Below are 17,619 nucleotides of genomic sequence, written 5' to 3'. Positions count from 1 at the left end.
TTATAAAGTGTACAGTTCATTGGCATTAAGTATATTCACGTTGCTGTGCAACCATCACCACTGTCCATCTCCAGATGTTTTTCATGATCCCCAACTGAATCTGTGTATCCACTGAACTATAACTCTACATTCCCCCTGTTAACCTCTAATCTACTTTATGTCTCTGTGAATTTGCCTATTCTAGGTATCTCATAGAAATGGAATTATACAATATCTGTCCTTTTGTATCTGGCTTATTTCCATTAAAATATCTTCAGTGTACATCCATGTTGCAGAATGTATCAGAATTTCATCCCTTTTTATGGACAAACAATAATTCAGTGTATGTATAGAACACATTTTGTTTATTCGTCCATTGATGGACCCTGATTTGGGTTGTTTTCATCTTTCGGCTATTGTGAACCATGCTGCTGAGAATGTGGGTGGACAAGTATCTTTCAATTCTTTTTGCTATATACCCAGAAACAGAATTGCTGGATTAAATGGTATTTCTATGTTTAATTTTTTGAGGAACCATCATTCTGTTTTCCACAGCAGCTGTACCATTTTACATGCCCACTAAGAATGCACAAGAGTTCCAATTTCTCCACATCCTCACCAACCCTTGTTTTCTGGGGTGTTTTTTTTTTTAATATACATTTATTTATTTTATTTATTTATTTTTGGCTTCATTGGGTCTTCGCTGCTGCGCACAGGCTTTCTCTAGTTGCGGTGAGCGGGGGCTACTCTTCATTGTGGTGCACAGGCTTCTCATTGTGGTGGCTTCTCTTGTTGCAGAGCACAGGCTCTAGGCACGCGGGCTTCAGTAGTTGTGGCTCATGGGCTCTAGAGCGCAGGCTCAGTAGTTGTGGTGCACGGGCTCAGTTGCTCCACGGCATGTGGGATCCTCCCAGACCAGGGCTCGAACCCGTGTTCCTCGTATTGGCAGGCAGATTCCCAACCACTGCACCACCAGGGAAGCCCTTTGGGGGTTTTTTGATAGAAGCCATCCTGATGGATGTGACATGGTATCTCCTTGTGGTTTTGATTTGCATTTCCCTGTCGATTAGTGATATTGAACATCTTTTCATGTGCTCGTTGGCCATTCGTATATCTTTGAAGACATTTTCATTCAAGTGCTTTGCCCATTTTTAAAAATTGGGTTGGGTTTTGGGGGTTGAGTTTTAGGAGTTCTTTATATATTCCAGATATGAATCCCTTATTAGATATGTGATTTGCAAATATTTTCTCCCATTCCCTGGGTTGCCTTTTACTCTGTGGGTAGTGTCCTTGGATGCACAAAAGGTCTCAGCAGTGTAAGTAGGCAGTGCAGAAATCAAACAAGCAAAAACAGTAACTCTCTGAACACTGTATGAACATTCCCCATTTCCTATATGGTCTAAGGGCAAGATTGAATTTCTTGACAATGATACTTGAAAAAAAGTTGCTTCTTCCATAGAAACATGAAGAAATTAACATGAAATGAAGAAAAGTTATCACCATTGTATTGAAACATTTTTGTACTTGAGTGGTATGAAGTGGGAGCAGAACTGGATACACACCTGGCAGACTAGGTGGCCCTTGGCTTCCCCAGAAAGACAGGAGTGTCACTTAGAGGACACAACAGGCCACAGTAGGAGATAGGCTGGTTTGATGTCTGAGCCACATGACAGGGTGTATAGGATGGGGCCACATCGCTGGCCAGGGCAGCCCAGGAGCCACAGTGGAGTAGGGCGAGCAGAGGAAGAGCCAAAGCAAAGGTGAAGGCCCAATGGAGCAGGACTAGTGAGCCTGGAGGTAGAGGGCTCAGACGGGGAAATCTGGGAGGTGAGGTGGGGGACTCTGAAAGCCAGGATGCTTTCAGCCATTCTTTGGTCATGAGAAACCTGGCTCAAGGCACAGTGGGCATAAGACCAAGATGGTGGCCACCCTCATGGATGTGGGATGGTACACCCTGCAGGGGACTGAGGCCTGAAATGACATCGGGGCCCCCAAGTCGGGCAGACCCAGCTGCAGTTCAGTGAAAGTCAGGTGTATCACATGGTCGTGGCCAACTTAAACCAAAGGTAGGGGGACTTCCCTGGTGGCGCAGTGGTTAAGAATCCGCCTGCTGGGCCTCCCTGGTGGTGCAGTGGTTGAGAATCTGCCTGCCAATGCAGGGGACACGGGTTCGAGCCCGGATCTGGGAAGATCCCACATGCCACGGAGCAGCTAGGCCCATGAGCCACAACTACTGAGCCTGCGCGTCTGGAGCCCGTGCTCCGCAACAAGAGAGGCCGCAACAGTGAGAGGCCCGCGCAACGTGATGAAGAGTGGCCCCCGCTTGCCGCAACTAGAGAAAGCCCTCGCACAGAAACGAAGACCCAACACAGCAAAAAAATATAAATAAATAAATAAATTAATTAATTAAAAAAAAATCCGCCTGCCAATGCAGGGGACACAGGTTCGAGCCCTGGTGCGGGAAGATCCCACATGCCATGGAGCAACTAAGCCCGTGCACCACAACTACTGAGCCTGCGCTCTAGAGCCCACGAGCCACAACTACTGAGCCCACGTGCCACAACTACTGAAGCCCGTACACCTAGAGCGCATGCTCCGCAACAAGAGAAGCCACTACAAGTGAGAAGCCTGCGCACTGCAACAAAGAGTAGCCCCCACTCGCCACAACTAGAGAAAGCCTGCGCGCAGCAACAAAGACCCACCCAGCCAAATAAATAAATAAATAAAATTTAAAAAAAAAACAAAACACCAAAGGTAGTTGATTAGTTGGATATCAGTATCAGGGAGACACAGCATTGGTGGGAGGTTGGAGGACTGGGTTTGGGAACAGATGGGAACCACGGGAGGGCCATGAAGCTGGGAGCACAGCAGTCATCTCCTGTCTGGAGTTCTCTGATCTGATGCCAGCCCCCAGGGTTCCCTCTGCCCTTGGATTACTCGCTCATGAAACAGTCTGGGTAAGGTAGTCCAACTGGCTGGCCCAAGGGCCTGCTGCCTGCTGTGCAGATGAGGTCTGAGCCCCTCGCCTCTGTAGGGTTGGTTACCAGGAACTAGCCCCATCAGGGCCACACACATTCTGAGAGAAGTAATTCCCCATGGGAATCAGTGCTATTAGAAAGCGGACAAGCACTGAGCTGGGAAAATGACCCCTGTCCACTGCAAGACAACCCCTTGCACTCTGGAAGCAGAAAGCTGTGGACATTTGCAGGGAGGGTCTCGGGGGTCAGGTCAGGCCAGCAGCTGGAGTCAGAGAGGGCAGGAGGATCAGGCTGGAGCTGGGCTGACCAGGGCACCTGGGGAGGTGCTGGGGAGGGCAGCCTTGTAGGGGTGGGAGGAGGAGGAAGTGGAGAGTTAAGGAGCGGGTCGGGGGAGGATGGTGGGGGTGTTGCTGACGGCAGAGCAGGGCCGGCAGGGTTGATAAGGCTCTATTTTGGAGCTGCGTAGCTCTGCGCGTCAGCAGAGCATCCTGTGGGCAGGGGCAGGGCCAAGGCGAGTTGGCAGGTGGGAGGTCAGAGGCTGTTCCAGACCCCTGGGGTAACGGGCACTGAAGGGCAGCAGGTGGCAGAGCTGGAGGGGACAGTGGGAGAAGAGCTCCCCCTTTCCCCCGCAGCCACAGCTCCTGCCCCTTTCCTCCGTGCTGTCTCCTGTGGCCGAAGGCCTGCCTGGAGAGAAACCGCACAGACCCACAGAACCTACAAAGCTTCCCGGGCTCAGGCTCCAGGAGTCGGGAGATTCATAATATCGCGATAATCATTCACGAGACATTCCCCGAGCACCTGCTACGGGCCAGGCTTGGTGCTGGGGATGGGATGACGCACGTCTCTAAGCTTGTGTTGCTGAAGCCGGGAAGCTGGGCTGACCTAAGGGTGGGCTGGACAAGCCCTAGGTGGAGCATGGCCCAGACCTGTGTCGGGAGATGGCTTCCTAGGGAGGTGGTACCTGTGCTGGGGCCTGAAGCCCAAGGAGGCCAGAAGGCCACATGTGGGATCTGTGAGGGGGCGGGCACAGCCCTGAGGACCACCAGAGCTGTTCCAGCACCTTCTGGCTCAGCTCCCTCCAGCCTGGACTCTGAGCACCTCCATGCCCTGTGTCCTCCGTCAGAGGAGCTGGTCTCAGTAAGTCTGTAACCAAAAACCATGGGTGCCTGGGGTACCAGTGAGCCGGGAGCCAGTTGGAGTGGGCCTTGTTTCCTGTAACCGAAGGTCAAAATGAAGGAAAGAATCTCAATTGTCAGTTAATCTTTCTTAAAGTTTTGGCAGTGCTACTGTTGGGACTCAGGGTGGGCCCCCCCAAAATATGCCACAATGGCATATCGATTATTTTGAATTAAAGTTACTTAAGAAATGACCAATGCAGGAGGGACACCCTGAGCCTCCTTTCTGTCTCCCTGAAAGTAGGAAATCATCTCTCTTGCAAAAGGTGGGCTCCCTACGCCTGGAGGGAGAAGGACACCCTTATTGCTAGAGATGGGAAATTCGGGCGAGAAGCCTGTATGAACACATGTCGTGACTTTTTAAATTTACAACCCCAAACCCAAATTCTGTTTAGATTCTTCCCCAATTGAGCCCTCAAAACCTCAGTTTCTTCGTGCTGTCAACTCCTCCCAAATTGGTTTCTTTGTCTATAAAGTATAAAAGATACCTGCTTTGGCTGCTTCTTAGGTCCCATTCCCATGAGACCTCCATGTGCAGGAATTAAAATGTGTTTCTTTTTCTCTTGTTAACTGGTCTTGTTCAACTTTATTATTGGTCCAGCCACAAGAACTCAAGAGGGGAGAGGGGAAAATTTCCTCCTCCTTGACATTACTTCAGGATATAGATAAGATGATGTACCTCTTATCTATGACAGTAAAACAAACCATCCCAAGTCTTACTGACTTAGAGCAACAATTTCCTATTTCTTGTGGTGCAGTGGGTGCCCCGACATCTCGTTGTCTCTTCCTGCCTGAGGTTGGACATGGCCATTTGACAGCGGCTAGGGGTCCAACAGTCTCAGTTCCAAGTCCAGCCTTGGGTGGGATGGCCGAGGGCCAGGCCTCTCTCTCACGTGACCTTTATCCTGGGCTCTGCCTTGCACAATGACCTCCCGTTCCAAGGAAGTGAGGACAGAACCACAGGCTGCTTGAGGCCAACGAGCTATGGGCCAGCCCAGATTCCAGGGTGGAGAAACAGACATGGCCTCCTGATGGAGCAGCTCTGCATGACCTTGACACACAGAAAGCCTTGGCTATGGTGTGATTGCCCCACTGTGGTGTGCAGACGAGCCGTGGCTCGCAGGGGCTCTGTCACCTCAAGACAGACGACAACTCCTCCAGCTTGCCACCCTTTCAAGGCCCTCATCACCTCCCCTCCCTGCTCCTTGCTGCTAGGAAACTGTCACCTGTGCAGACAGCACCCATTAACTGTCTGGGGTACCAGCCCACCCCCAAGACATCTGCATGTTCCTCCAGCTGCACATTGAATCAGAAAAACAAAATCAAGTGCTGCAGTGGCCCCCGCCCTGTGGATATGTCTGGTGGTCCTGAACTAAAACTAGTGTCTGTTGCAAGGGTCTTACTCTGGGCTGATCTCAGAAGAGGCTGGCAGGGTGTGGGTGAGTGCTGTTAAGAGGTATATATCAATAATTCACGTTTTCATTTGCAGCCCCTGGGTGTGTGAGGGGGGCCTGGGGACCTCCACGTGTGAGGACTCAGCCCGTCCATGGGCTCTGTGGGGCCACCTGTGGCCAGTTTATTGTCCTGGAGAGGAAGACCCAGACTTATAGCCTTAGTGCCACATGCTCTGCTCTGGGATCAGTCCGCACAAAGATCGACAGCAGATTCAAACTTGGCTGTGCCACCTGCAGGCTGTGTGTGGCTCTGAAAAGTTTGCTTAACCACGGGGTGCCTCAGTTTCCCTGTCGGTGAGGTGGGGATAATGGCCATACTGTGTTGGTTAGGACTAGGTTCTGCTATAAGTATAAAAAAACTCCAAATAATAGGGCTTTGATCACATAGAAGGTTTTTTTTCTTTTTTTATAAATTTATTTTATTTATTTATTTTTGGCCGCGTTGGGTCTTTGTTGCTGCGTGCGGGCTTTCTCCAGCTGCGGTGAGCGGGGGCTACTCTTCGTTGCGGTGCTCGGGCTTCTCATTGCGGTGGCTTCTCTTGTTGCGGAGTACAGGCTATAGGCGCGTGGGCTTCAGTAGTTATGGCACGTGGGCTCAGTAGTTGTGGCTCGTGGGCTCTAGAGCTCAGGCCCAGTAGTTGTGGCACACGGACTTAGTTGCTCCCCGGCATGTGGGATCTTCCCAGACCAGGGCTCGAACCCGTGTCCCGTGCATTGGCAGGCAGATTCTTAACCTCTGCGCCACCAGGGAAGCCCGATCACATAGACTTTTATTTCTCTTCTTGTGGACAGGAGGTCTGGGTGTCGTGTGGTGCCCCCAAGTGTCAGGGACCCAGCTGGGTCCAGCTCACGCCCCCCCAACAGCCCTGGGGATCGTATGCCAGGAAGGGAGGTAAAGAGGGGCACACATCTGTCTCTTAAGGGCAAAACTGATACCCACTGGGTCACACCTACCGGCAAGGAGGCTGAGAAGTAGACTTTACTCTGGGGCTAGAGGCTGGCAATGAGGGGCCCACCACGTGTGGCCCTGGAAGGTACCTCCGCAGTGCCTGGTACAGGAGTGCTCAACAAGCATCAGGTGCTGTTCACATCCAGACCTGCCTCTCCTTCACAGATGAGGAAACCGAGTCCCAGAGAGGGAGCAGGGGTCGTTCAAGGTCACTCACCTACACACAGTGAGTGTGGCCCCCTGACTCCCAGGCTTGCTCCTTTGCTGCGGAGAAGGCCTCCCCCAGCACGGTGCCTCCCTCTGCATCTCCACATTCCTGGCCTTTCAGACCAGAAGAGTCTAGAAGGCTCACTGCAAAGGAGAGGCAAGTGTATGTAGACCTATTATTTACTAGCCTCTCCAGCGTAACTGCATCCTTGCTGCAGTGAAAGCAGAGCAAATCACCGACACTGAGATCTCTCGGATCCTCTCAGTCAGCCTGCTGGGAGAGGGCCTGGACCAGAGGGTGGGCGAGGTGGGCTATGGGGACGGTGACAGCCCACCAGGCCCTGTCGGCTAATTCTCCGGAGAGGCCACGTCTTCTGGAGAAGCAGATGGATCGCAGATGTCTCATGCCAGGGCAGAACTGATAAAAGAGCCTGTCTCTAACTTTATCAGTGGTGTCAAAATGGCTAAAGAAAGAATGTGAGCCCTGCCTCTGAGATGGGGTGGAGGCAGGGCAGGGACTGGCGCCCGGGCTGGGGGCTGAACAGTCTCAGGATAAAATTAGAAAATACAGCGAACAGGGGCCTGGACCCACCCTGACCATGCGCTGCACACCTGGCCAGCCCGGCGAGGCCACTCTGTCCCCACCCTCCCATCCCCCCACTCCCCACCCCCTCCAGCGAGGCTGAGGCTCCCGTGGGATGGAGCTTCAGGCGAAGCTGGGGTGATAATTCAAAAACAATCTCCTGCCAACCCGGAAAACCTCTCCACCAAAGTCACAAGAAAGAAGACAGATGCGTTACTGAATAAGCACAAAGCCAGGACTCTGTGCTCGTCACAGAGATGGCAGAGCAGGAAGTAGTCTCACCCCTTTCATGCCAGTTCAACCCATCTGTTCTCGTCCTCAAGAGAAACAGAAGCCAGTCCTGAGTGAGAGGCCTGACAGCACTGTCCTTCACCCAACTCACCCGCCGCCCACCCGCCCCGCCCCACCCCGCTGGGGCTGAGGGGGCCGCCTGCGTTTGCTAACTGCCTTTATCCGGAGGAAAAGCAAACTTCTCATCTCTTTACAACTGGAAGCAGGCTTACAAGCCAGGCCATGGCAATCAGGCTCCTACCGCCCAGGGCATCTGGGCGAGGGGGGTGCAACCTCTCTCCAGAGAGATGCCCCCAGGTCCTTGGGAGACGGTCCAGCGTTGTCAAACTGGCAAGAGGCTGATTTAGCTTTTAAACAGATTTACACGCACACACACACACACACACACACACACACACAAAAGAAGGGAAAGAACTTACAAGTTTTCTAAAGGAAATGCTCTAAGGAAGGGGAGGAAAGTGTTTACTTTCTTTGCATCAGGGAGTATTAACTTTTTCTCATTTTTAATTTGCATGTGCCTTTACAGCCATCTCTGCTTGCACCACTCAAAGCCCAAGGGACTCAGCAGCACAGCGGGCCGGCCCTGGCTCAAGGCCCTCCTGCGGGTCTTACGGAGGACCCTAGCCTGAGAGACAGCTGCTCCGCGAGCTCCGAGGAACTGCTCTGAAGAGGAAGGGGAGAAGCCAGTTTATATACAATTTTTTTGGCCAGGAAATACGTGTAGTCAAGCGTACATCTTGGTAAAAGATTACTCCTAGTCACAAAGGACAGACATCTCAAGTGAATGATTCTAGTGCTTTTCAATGTATGGGAAGATGCAGGAATCTGGGGTTATTGGAATCCTTCCTGAGATATGCATCTAACTATCTAAGGGCCAGTTATCCAAAGCACAGAATGCTTCCTCCTGTCTTCTATCCGGATGGTGGGCGACTGCAGTGGGCTGTGACTTGTAGAACTGGGTGGTGAACAACGCTTTTTATTCTTTGTTCACACACCCATGATCTTTTTGGTCCGTTTCAGAGTCTTTCACAACTTTTCCTTGAAGAGGCTTGAATTATAAAATCACCCCTTACTTCTTTTTTTTTAATTAATTAATTTTTAAACTTTTTATTTTTTTAATATTTGGAGCTTTTTATCAGTCATTTTTCTACAGTTATCATGGTTTATTTTATTTATTTATTTTTGGCTGCATTGGGTCTTTGTTGCTGCACGCGGGCTTTCTCGAGTTGCGGCGAGCAGGGGCTACTCTTCCTTGTGGTGTGCGGGCTTCTCATTGTGGTGGCCTCTCTTGTTGTGGAACATGGGCTCTAGGTGTGCAGGCTTCAGTAGCTGTGGTGCTCAGGCTCAGTAGTTGTGGCTCGCAGGCTCTAGAGCGCAGGCTCAGTAGTTGTGGTGCACGGGCTTAGTTGCTCCGTGGCATGTGGGATCTTCCTGGACCAGGGCTCGAACCCGTGTCCCCTGCATTGGCAGGTGGATTCTTAACCACTGTGCCCCCAGAGAAGCCCCATCCCTTACTTCTTGAAATCAGTTTGTTGAACAAGCAGAACTCATGAGCTAGAATCATAACACCTGCTTAATGCTTGACCTTTGTTTTTGTTTTGTGCTAGTGTGTGTGGGTGTGCTGTGAGGCTTGCAGGATCTTAGTTCCCTGACCAGGATTGAACCCGGGCCCCAGCAGTGAAAGCACCAAGTCCTAAACACTGGACCGCCAGGGAATTCCAAACACCTGCTTGATCTTGTTCACCCATCTTCCCGGCAAGCATGCTGCGGGGGGCAGGGGGCAGAGTTGGGGAGGCTGCCTGCTCTCTGGATGAAAACTCAGGCAGTGCCATGACGTTTGTGATCACGAATAAGTAATAGAAAGCGCCATGATAACTTTAAATCTCAACGCGCAATGTAGTAATTAAAATTGCCAAGTCCCAGGTAAACATCAAAACTGAACACCTCTCGGGTGAAATGCCTTTCCTCTTGCTTGCCTTCTGGAGGGAATGTGGTCAGTTCCTCCTTTCTCCCTCACCTCCTCCCACCTCCCCAGCTGGGGGATTGCAGCAGGGCCTGGAGGGAGGGGAGGAGGGGAGGCAGAGAGCTCTTACTCAGCGTTCCCGGTTCCTGTCCGGAGAAGGATTTCCTGTGTTCTGGGTCTTGCCCAGGTTCAAGCTGTCTCTCTCCCCATTGCCTCTTCCCTCCCCCTCCCTGCCCCTCCCTGCCATGGGTGCTCTGGAGGTTGCCCTGCTCCCCCTCCCATTCCCAGGATGAGGCTGGGTGCCCCCCAGCTCCTGGTTTCTGTAGGTGAGGTGGGGAATGGGACACTAACAATGCCCTCCAGAGACACCCTCTCCCTCTCTCTGGCAGCCTGGTCCTTTCACCCCCGAGGCATGAGGCCAATTCCGGAGTATTTCCTTTGGAAGTCTGCGTATACTCCAGCCCCTCCTTTGGTGACAAGGCACCTCACCTGTTGTGTTTTCAAATGGGTCCCTCAGTGCCTTTCACACAGGGCCCAGCACACCACACGCGCGTGCAGAGAGGCCCACCTGAGCCCGTGTGCAGAGATGGGGTCCCAGGAGGGCAGAGTCCCTGGGCCATTGGCAGATGTTTGCTGGGCAGAGGCCCATCGCATGGCTCGATCCGGGCCTGGTGGAGACGGGCATAAAGCTCTGGGTTTCCTCTCCTAGAGGAGTGGCCCTGGGCACCCTCGCAGGCCTCAGCGTCCTCATCTGTAAGCCGGGCACATCACGGTTCATATGTCACGGGACGGTGTGGGGTGAACGGAGGGGGCCGGTGAGGGCCGGGCTGGTTCTTACGGCGGTCCCCGTGGCTCCCCACCCCATCTGTCACAGACAGGCCACCACTGCGGATCTAATTCAGAAATAGCGTTTATTGAGGTGTCCCCACAGGTTGGCCCTGAGTCCCAGCCGCTGGCGCCTCGGGCTCACTCCTCCTTCTCGTCCCCATGGGTGATGATGTAGCACAGGGACTTGTAGTCGATGTTCCCGGCCAGGTCCATAGGCGTCAGGGCGAACATCTGCTCCACCTGGGGAGGCACTGGTCAGACGCCGCCCAGCCAGGGCGTCCTGGGGGCTGGTGCCTGTGACCCGAGGGAGGCCTGCGACCCTTCGCCCCGCCCCTGGGGCTGTACGCTGCCCCTTAGCATTTGCAGCCGGAGGTTGGGGCAGGAGCGAAGGGTGCCGTGGGTCACAGGGCCCACCCTGGCCACGGGCCCGGCCCCCCTCCCCTCCCCCTCCCCCTTCCCAGCGTAGGAAACCTCTTCCAGATCCTGAGGTGCACCGCACTCCCACGCCTGGGCCTCTGCACACACAGCTCGCCCAGCCTGCACCCTCCTCCCTTTCTGATTCCATGTCCTTCACCCTCCAGATCCCAAGAGAGACGGCACCTCCTCCGGAAACCTGGGCTCTAAGCCCACGAGGGCAGTGGGTCACCGAGACCTCCCCAGGGCCCTGCGGGGTGGGGGCCCTGCGAAGGGGCCTGGAGGGGTGTTGAAGGAGCCGGAGTCTTCACCTCGGCCAGAGAGAACTTGTCTGCCTGGGTCAGGAGAAGCTGCTTGAACCTGGAGGTGGTGGGGAGCAGTGGGGAGGGCCTGGCAGGGGCGGCCGATCCGGGAGGGGAAAATGGAGGCTCCCCTGGCCCAGGTGGCCACCCCCCAACAAGAGCAGAGAGGTCCCCAAGGTACAGGTGGCCACCCTCACAAGGGGACCCTCCGCCCTCCCTGCTTCCGTCCAACGTGGTGCCCCCCGGCACTCGCCCTGCTGCTCCCACTTACTCGTCCCTGTTCACCACGCCCTTGCCGCTGGGATCAAACAGGCGGAAGGCGCTCAGGATGGCTTCCTCGGGGTCTGTCCCTGGGAGGCCGAGGGGGCCAGCTAAGCAGCCACACGGCCATCGTCCCGGTCCCACCCGGGAGGAACCCAGGGTGCAGGGGGAGTCCTCCAGTCCCAGAGAAGCGAGAGGCTGTTCCGACAGGAAGTGCCCCTTGGGGCTCAGAGGCGCCAGGACCGGCTGTCCTTCTGAGGTGGGTGAGCCTGGCAGGGAGACCAGGACTGGGAGCTGAGGGCGTATTTCCCAACCCCGAGACTCGGGCTGATCAGTGCTCATGGGTCTGGAATGCAGAGGTGGGCCCTACAGCCTCTGGGTGGGCAGGGCCAGGTACGGTATGGAAGGGGTCTGGGTGGGATTCAGGCCAGGTCCAGGCAGGGTCCAGGTGGGGTTCAAGCTCGCTGCCTGGCCAGGGGGATCCAGAGCTGCCCCAGGCTCACCGTTGAGCTTCTCTCCAAATAGTGTGAGGAAGACAGTGAAGTTGATGGGCCCCTTCCCTTCCTGCAGCATGGCATCTAGCTCCTCTTCTGGAACATTCACCTTCCCTGGTGGGGCGGGACGTGAAATGGACACAGGGACCTTGAGTGTCCCTGAGTAGGGCCTGGGCTGCCCCTCCCTCCTTCCCAGGGTAGAGAGTGAGAGGCAGCTCTGGGTGGGGGAGGTGAAGCGGAAGGGAAGTGTGATGGGGGAGGGGGTGTGATGGGGGAGGGGTGTGAGAGGAGGGGGAGGGTGAGCCGGGAGAAGAATACAGGCCGGGCGCTGCCTGTTGAGAGCCTGCCCATCCCCTCTCAGCGGGCTCCCCCCAGCCCAGCAGCTCTGAGCAGGGACCGAGCAGGGCAGGGCCGGGTGGGAGGTGGGCGCCCTCACCCAGCTGGGAGTAGGTCTCTCGAAGGTCCGACTTGCAGATGATGCCGTCACGATTCTGGTCGATGCAGCTGAAGGCCTGTGAGGTGCGGGCCACAGTCTCCAGGTGGGAACAGTCCCCACCCAGGGGAGGCGGGAGGTGGGGGCATCCTGGGTGGTGGGAGGAGCAAGGACAGGGGCCAGGACCACTGACCTACAGAGAAGAGGGGTGTACTGGGGGCAGAGTGTCCAGACGGGTCCCAGGCTGTTGGGGGTAGGGCACTCACTTCCTTGAACTCCTGGATCTGGGCTTGCTCAAACATGGAAAAGACGTTGGAAGAGCCTCGCTGGGCCTGCTTGGTGGCCGCAGCCTTGCCCCGGGTCCCCGCCTTCCTGCTGGCCTGCAACACAGTGGGTGCGGAGGGGTCCTCTCCCCAGCTCCCCAAGGACTCCCTGCCACGGACCTCCCCAGAGCGTTCCCGGGAGAGCCCGGGTCAGGGTCCTCTTCCTGGCCCTGGAGACCGTCTCTCCGGGCCCAACACAGGCACAGAAGTCACTGGCTCCGCTCCCCCAGCCCAAAGGACAGCACCTGGGGGGCCGCTGGCCTTGAGCCCCCCCCCCAACCTGGCACTCACCATCGTCTCCCTCTGCAGCAGCCTAGTTGCTGCGAGGGGCCCACAGCCCCCTTTATGTCTCAGCCTTATCACCTGGAGCGCACCAAATAAGGACAGGAGGAGAGGATAGGCCCAAACTTGGCAGCCTCTGCCTGGGCTGGGGGAGGACAGGGCCCCCGAGCAGATTCCAGCCACGTTCCTGGCGACCTTCAGGCCCCCCCGACCTGTGACATCCGGGTGTCTACCCACCCTGACAGCAGCGGGTGAAACGCCTTCTGAGAGCAGAGTCGCAACTCTCACCACTCTCATGCTGAACGAGGGGGCCCCTGTAACCCCCACCTGACCGTCCTTCCTGCAGTTCCAGCCCAGAACCCGCTCAGGCCAAGAGGACAGCAGCGGTGCGGGGGGCTGGCCCGGGGCCCCCACTGGGCTTGGGAGGGCAGTTGGTGGTTCTGAGGATGGTCTCTGGCCTGAGACCCCTGGGGATTCCCAGAGGTTTTGGTGAAGATGCTTGGCCCTGGCCTCTGGCCCCTCTGACCGAGGGGCAGAAGGCAGCCCTGAGCTGGCTGTGACCCCAAACAGAGCCTCCATGTGATGCTTTTGGAGCACGGAGCACTGCCTGGACCCCAAGCATCCCCTGGGATCCCCACGAAAGTGGGTCACGAGCCCTTCTTGTGGGGTTCATCCGCAGAGTGAGGGGCCCGGGCTCCGTCCGCTGTGCCAGAGCAGCAGCCTCGAGGCTCCTTGCGGGCCCGGGGCAGACAGGGGCTCCCTGAACCCGGAACAGGAGATGGCCCACCGGGGTGAGGAATGCAGGGAGGCCAGCTGGGAGGGCAGGGTTCTCATCCAACAGCCCCAACGTCCCTTTTGTATAGCAAGTATTTTATAACACCTCTTTTACTCTCCTGAAACGAAATTCATAGGCTATACAAGCTACCTCCATAGAGAATTGTAAAAAAAACCAATACAATGCCCTGAACCATAACATGAAGGACAACTAGGAAATAATTTATGGTAAAATGAGATCAAATACTGTAGCTGAATGGTGGAACACGAGTACATTACTACTGATAATGAAGTCATCAGATGCTCACACAAACTTCTGATGCATAATTTAGACTCGAGAGAACAAAAGAGATCAGAAGTAATTCCACATGAGGCATACCAGAAAACGAGAGAGCATCTCAAGGAGGATGTGACAACTGAAAATCACAACTTTGGGTTAAGTTCTGAAAAAAACAACACAGTCATTCCAGATTTGCTGGATAGTTTCTCTCATTGAAAAGTGAGTGGAATACACACTACTATATACAAAATAGATAATCAACAAGGACCTACTGTATGGCACAAGGAACTCTACTCAATACTCTGTAATAACCTATATGGGAAAAGAATCTGAAAAAGAATGGATATATATATATATGTATAACTGAATCACTTTGCTGTACACCTGAAACTAACACAACATTGTAAATCAACTATAGTCCAATATAAAATAAAAATTAAATTAAAAAAAGATGATAACATCCAAAAACCTGAAAAAAAAGTGCGTGTATGTTAAAATCTTACAAATACGTTTTCATAAGTAACTGGTCTTAGGCCCTAGGCTTGGCTAACCTGAAATAGGCATTTCATTCAGGACCAAATTGGAAGGACCACAGAAATCATGTGACTTCTTGTAATCCTGGCCTCCCACTGCAGTCACTGTCACAACCCAAGTGGCTCCAAGGGATCTCCTGTTGAGACCGACCTGCAGCAGGACCAGTCCCAAGAACCAGCCGTCCCCCTTCCCAGAGCAACCCCACTCCTTCCCAGACACTGCCTTGGAGCTCTTGGAGACCTCAGAACCACACCCCGCATCCCACAGGCTGGTGGGCAGAGGCCTGGGCAAGTCCAGGACCTCTGACCACACCCCGCCACGCCACCCCATTCCTGTTCCTAAGGCCTGGTCTGTCACTCTTCACACTCCCCGGCATAGCTCTGTGGAGAGGATGGAAAATTCCAAAACACGCCTAGGCCTGCAGAGTGTCTGTGTACATGCGACCACGTCTATATGTTTATTGTCCCACAGTCTCATACACAGAGATCAAAGAACGGTGGACAAGGTCATATTCTAAACTTTTAAAACTTTTAATTAAAAAAACCCACACAGTCCCAGGTTGGGCATGGAGAGGTTGGTGTGGTACATGGAGGTCTGGTGAGAAGAAAGAGGCCTGGGTTGTCCCTTGGGGGTGTGCTGAGTGCTGCTGGGGTTTCTGAGTGCCCAGCGCCGTGGGAGCCGAGGACTCGATCCCGGAGATGCTCCCAGGCCCGTCTGTGGGTAGGGGGACTCCTCCTCTTCCTGGGCCCCTCTGGGCAGGGGCTTTGGGGACTCTGTCTCTTGCACTTCCTGTGAGGGTCCATCCCAGAACCAGAAACCACTCAGGGATGGCAGGATGGGAGGGAAAAGGCTGCCATCTCCAGGCCTCGGGGTACCCACAGCCTCCAACATGGAGCTGGTCCCTTCCATTTCCCAGGCCTGGGTGATCAGCAGCTCCCCGGGGCCCCCTGTGGAACCCAGGTCTAGGTCTGGCCAGGTCATGAGGGCTGCCTCCCCATGTGGGTTGGGTTCCCAGGGAAACCAGGCCATAGTAGGGTCCAGAGGGCACCCCCTTCCCAGAGCCAGGGCTGAGCCAGGCTGAAAGCTCCAAGAGGCAAGCAGTGCAGAAATGCAACAAAATCCTGAGTTAATAACTCCCTTCTGGGCCCTTGATTGCAGCAAGAAAGGCGAGGTACTTTGGGGGTTCTCCATTCCTGTTCATCTCAGCCCCCAACCCAGTCAGGGCCCTAGGGCTATCCTACCAACTGACCCTGAGAGAAGAGGCCTGCCCAGGGCCTCACCGCATCCCCAGAGAAGCTCTCCCCATTTCCTGGGGTGACAGCGGGGATGGGAGGCATCCAAGGTCCTTACAAGGAGAAGCCTCTTGACTGGACCAGGTTGGGGGGACCTGTAGGGAGTGTGTCCCCTGGAGCCCAGGTCTAGTAGCGGCCACAGTCTCCTCCTTGCCTTGCAGCCTTTATTCTCACTGGCCCAGCATGCAGGCCTTCTTACAGGCCACCGCGGAGATCAAGGCGGCACCCCGGCCGCTGCCCTCCTCCGACTCGATGAAGGTGATTTCACAGCTGGGCGTCAGCCTGCGCACGCTGGCGTGGAACCGCTCCTTGAAGCTGAGCAGGGGGCAAGCGGGGCTGCGGTTAGTTAACGCGCTGAAGGCAGGGCAGGGGGTAAGTCAAGGGGAACCTTCCCCTGAGTCTGTGGGCTTAGGGGGAGCGAGGAGATTAAGAATCCTTGGGACCTCGGAGAGCATCCGTTTCGGCCTGCATATCATAGATGGAGACCGATGCCCGGGCTCTGCCCTTAGGAGGCGAACTCACAAGAGGGAGGCTGGACCGGGCGGGGAGGTGCAGACGGCCGAGCGGGCCCACCTGGGGTGCAGCTTGTACACTGAGCCGTCCACGCCCACGGTGATGCGCATCACGTCCTCGCTGCGGCTCTCGCGCATGCGGTTGATGACGCCCGCCAGCCCCGCGGAGCACATGCGCGCGGCGCGGGTGGACACGCTCTCGCAGGCGCGGCGCACGATGTCGCAGTCGGTGGCCGACGGCCTCAGCCCCAGCGTGCTCAGGATGTTGTAGATCTGCTTGCGGTCGCCCGAGTCACTGCGGGGCGGGGACAGGAGGGCGTCGCGGGAGGGTCGCTTGGTCCCAGACCAGCCCGATCCCCACAGCGGCGGCCTCTTCTCCTCCCCCTGCCCACCTCTCCCACGCAAAGCGCTTTTGGGGCTCGGGCTTCCGAGCGGAGCGGGTCTGGCTCCGCCAGGGACCAGCAGTAATCTGGTCATTACTCCCCTCTCTAAACCCAGGGTTTCCGCCCTAACGTGGGTGACACTGCCGTGCCTCGGGGCTGTTGTGTGGATGAAGTGAGACGAGGTCCACAGCGGGTGGGGAAGCACAGAGAGGATGCCTGGTCTCCGTCAGCTGCCCGACGGCGGGTTCCCCTGGGGGCTGAAGGCTACTCCCGCCGCCGTTGCCCCACCCCAGAACCTTATCCGGTCCTGGGCTCCTGCCCCCTGAGTCCGGTCCCCTGACCTCACCAGGGTCCCGCCCCAGCCCTCTGAGCCCCGCCCGGGCCCCGCCCCCACGCCCCGTGGGTCCGGGTCCAGGACCCCTCCCCGCGCACGCCACCACTGTACCCCACCCCTCGCCCCGGCGCACCCGCGCACCTCTCCACCTGCGACACGAAGCGTGTCTCGAAGGCACCGCGCGTGCGCAGCTTCTCCGAGGCCTCCCCGTGGAAGAGCAGGTTCTCGTCCACAAGCTTCAGCAGCACGAGCCGGACCAGCTCGCCCATGTACTTGCCTCCGATGAGCTTCTCGTACCTGGACAGAGAGCAGCCGGGTCATCCCCAGCAGGGAGGTCCCCACGAGCAGGCAGAGGCCAGCCACCCCCCCCCCCCCAGTCACGGCCACGAGGAGGCCATGTGGGACGCTGTGACCACCCCCCGCCTTGGCAAAACCGCGTTCATGCCCGTTCCCGCATTTATCAACAGGAGCTTTGGGGCCTTGGGAGAACGCTCTACTGTGGGGCCTCGGTTCAGTCCCTCTGAGACCATCCTCAGGAAGGACCCTGCGCTGAGCCCACTTGGGTTTTCCCACAGCTGTGGGACGAGTGCTGTT

General features: G+C 55.8%; 2 protein-coding genes across 3 annotated transcripts in view; both read right to left on the bottom strand.

The window, feature by feature from the left end:
- Positions 1-10,545: 10,545 nt before the first annotated feature.
- On the bottom strand, positions 10,546-12,685 carry MYL7 (myosin light chain 7). The gene is made up of 6 exons (XM_068549878.1): positions 12,578-12,685; positions 12,315-12,390; positions 11,888-11,992; positions 11,395-11,473; positions 11,133-11,181; positions 10,546-10,647 (listed from the first exon to the last, which is right to left on the bottom strand). The coding sequence occupies exons 1-6, from the start codon at positions 12,611-12,613 to the stop codon at positions 10,546-10,548; spliced, it is 447 nt and encodes a 148-aa protein (XP_068405979.1). The 5' UTR covers positions 12,614-12,685.
- A 2,367-nt stretch (positions 12,686-15,052) lies between these two features.
- GCK (glucokinase) overlaps positions 15,053-17,619 on the bottom strand; it is a 55,899-nt gene continuing 53,332 nt past the window's right edge. For both annotated transcript variants that reach the window (XM_068550307.1, XM_068550308.1), the window contains 3 exons: positions 17,167-17,322; positions 16,370-16,603; positions 15,053-16,111 (listed from right to left, as the gene is read on the bottom strand). In XM_068550307.1, the coding sequence (XP_068406408.1) occupies positions 15,967-16,111; positions 16,370-16,603; positions 17,167-17,322 (535 nt within the window). In that variant the 3' untranslated portion in view covers positions 15,053-15,966. The remainder of the gene's footprint in view (positions 16,112-16,369; positions 16,604-17,166; positions 17,323-17,619) is intronic.

This window comes from Eschrichtius robustus, chromosome 8, assembly GCF_028021215.1.
Source record: "Eschrichtius robustus isolate mEscRob2 chromosome 8, mEscRob2.pri, whole genome shotgun sequence".
Lineage (NCBI taxonomy): Eukaryota > Metazoa > Chordata > Mammalia > Artiodactyla > Eschrichtiidae > Eschrichtius > Eschrichtius robustus.
The sequence above is the reverse complement of the archived record's forward strand: the minus strand, read 5'-3'. Positions and strand labels throughout refer to the sequence as shown.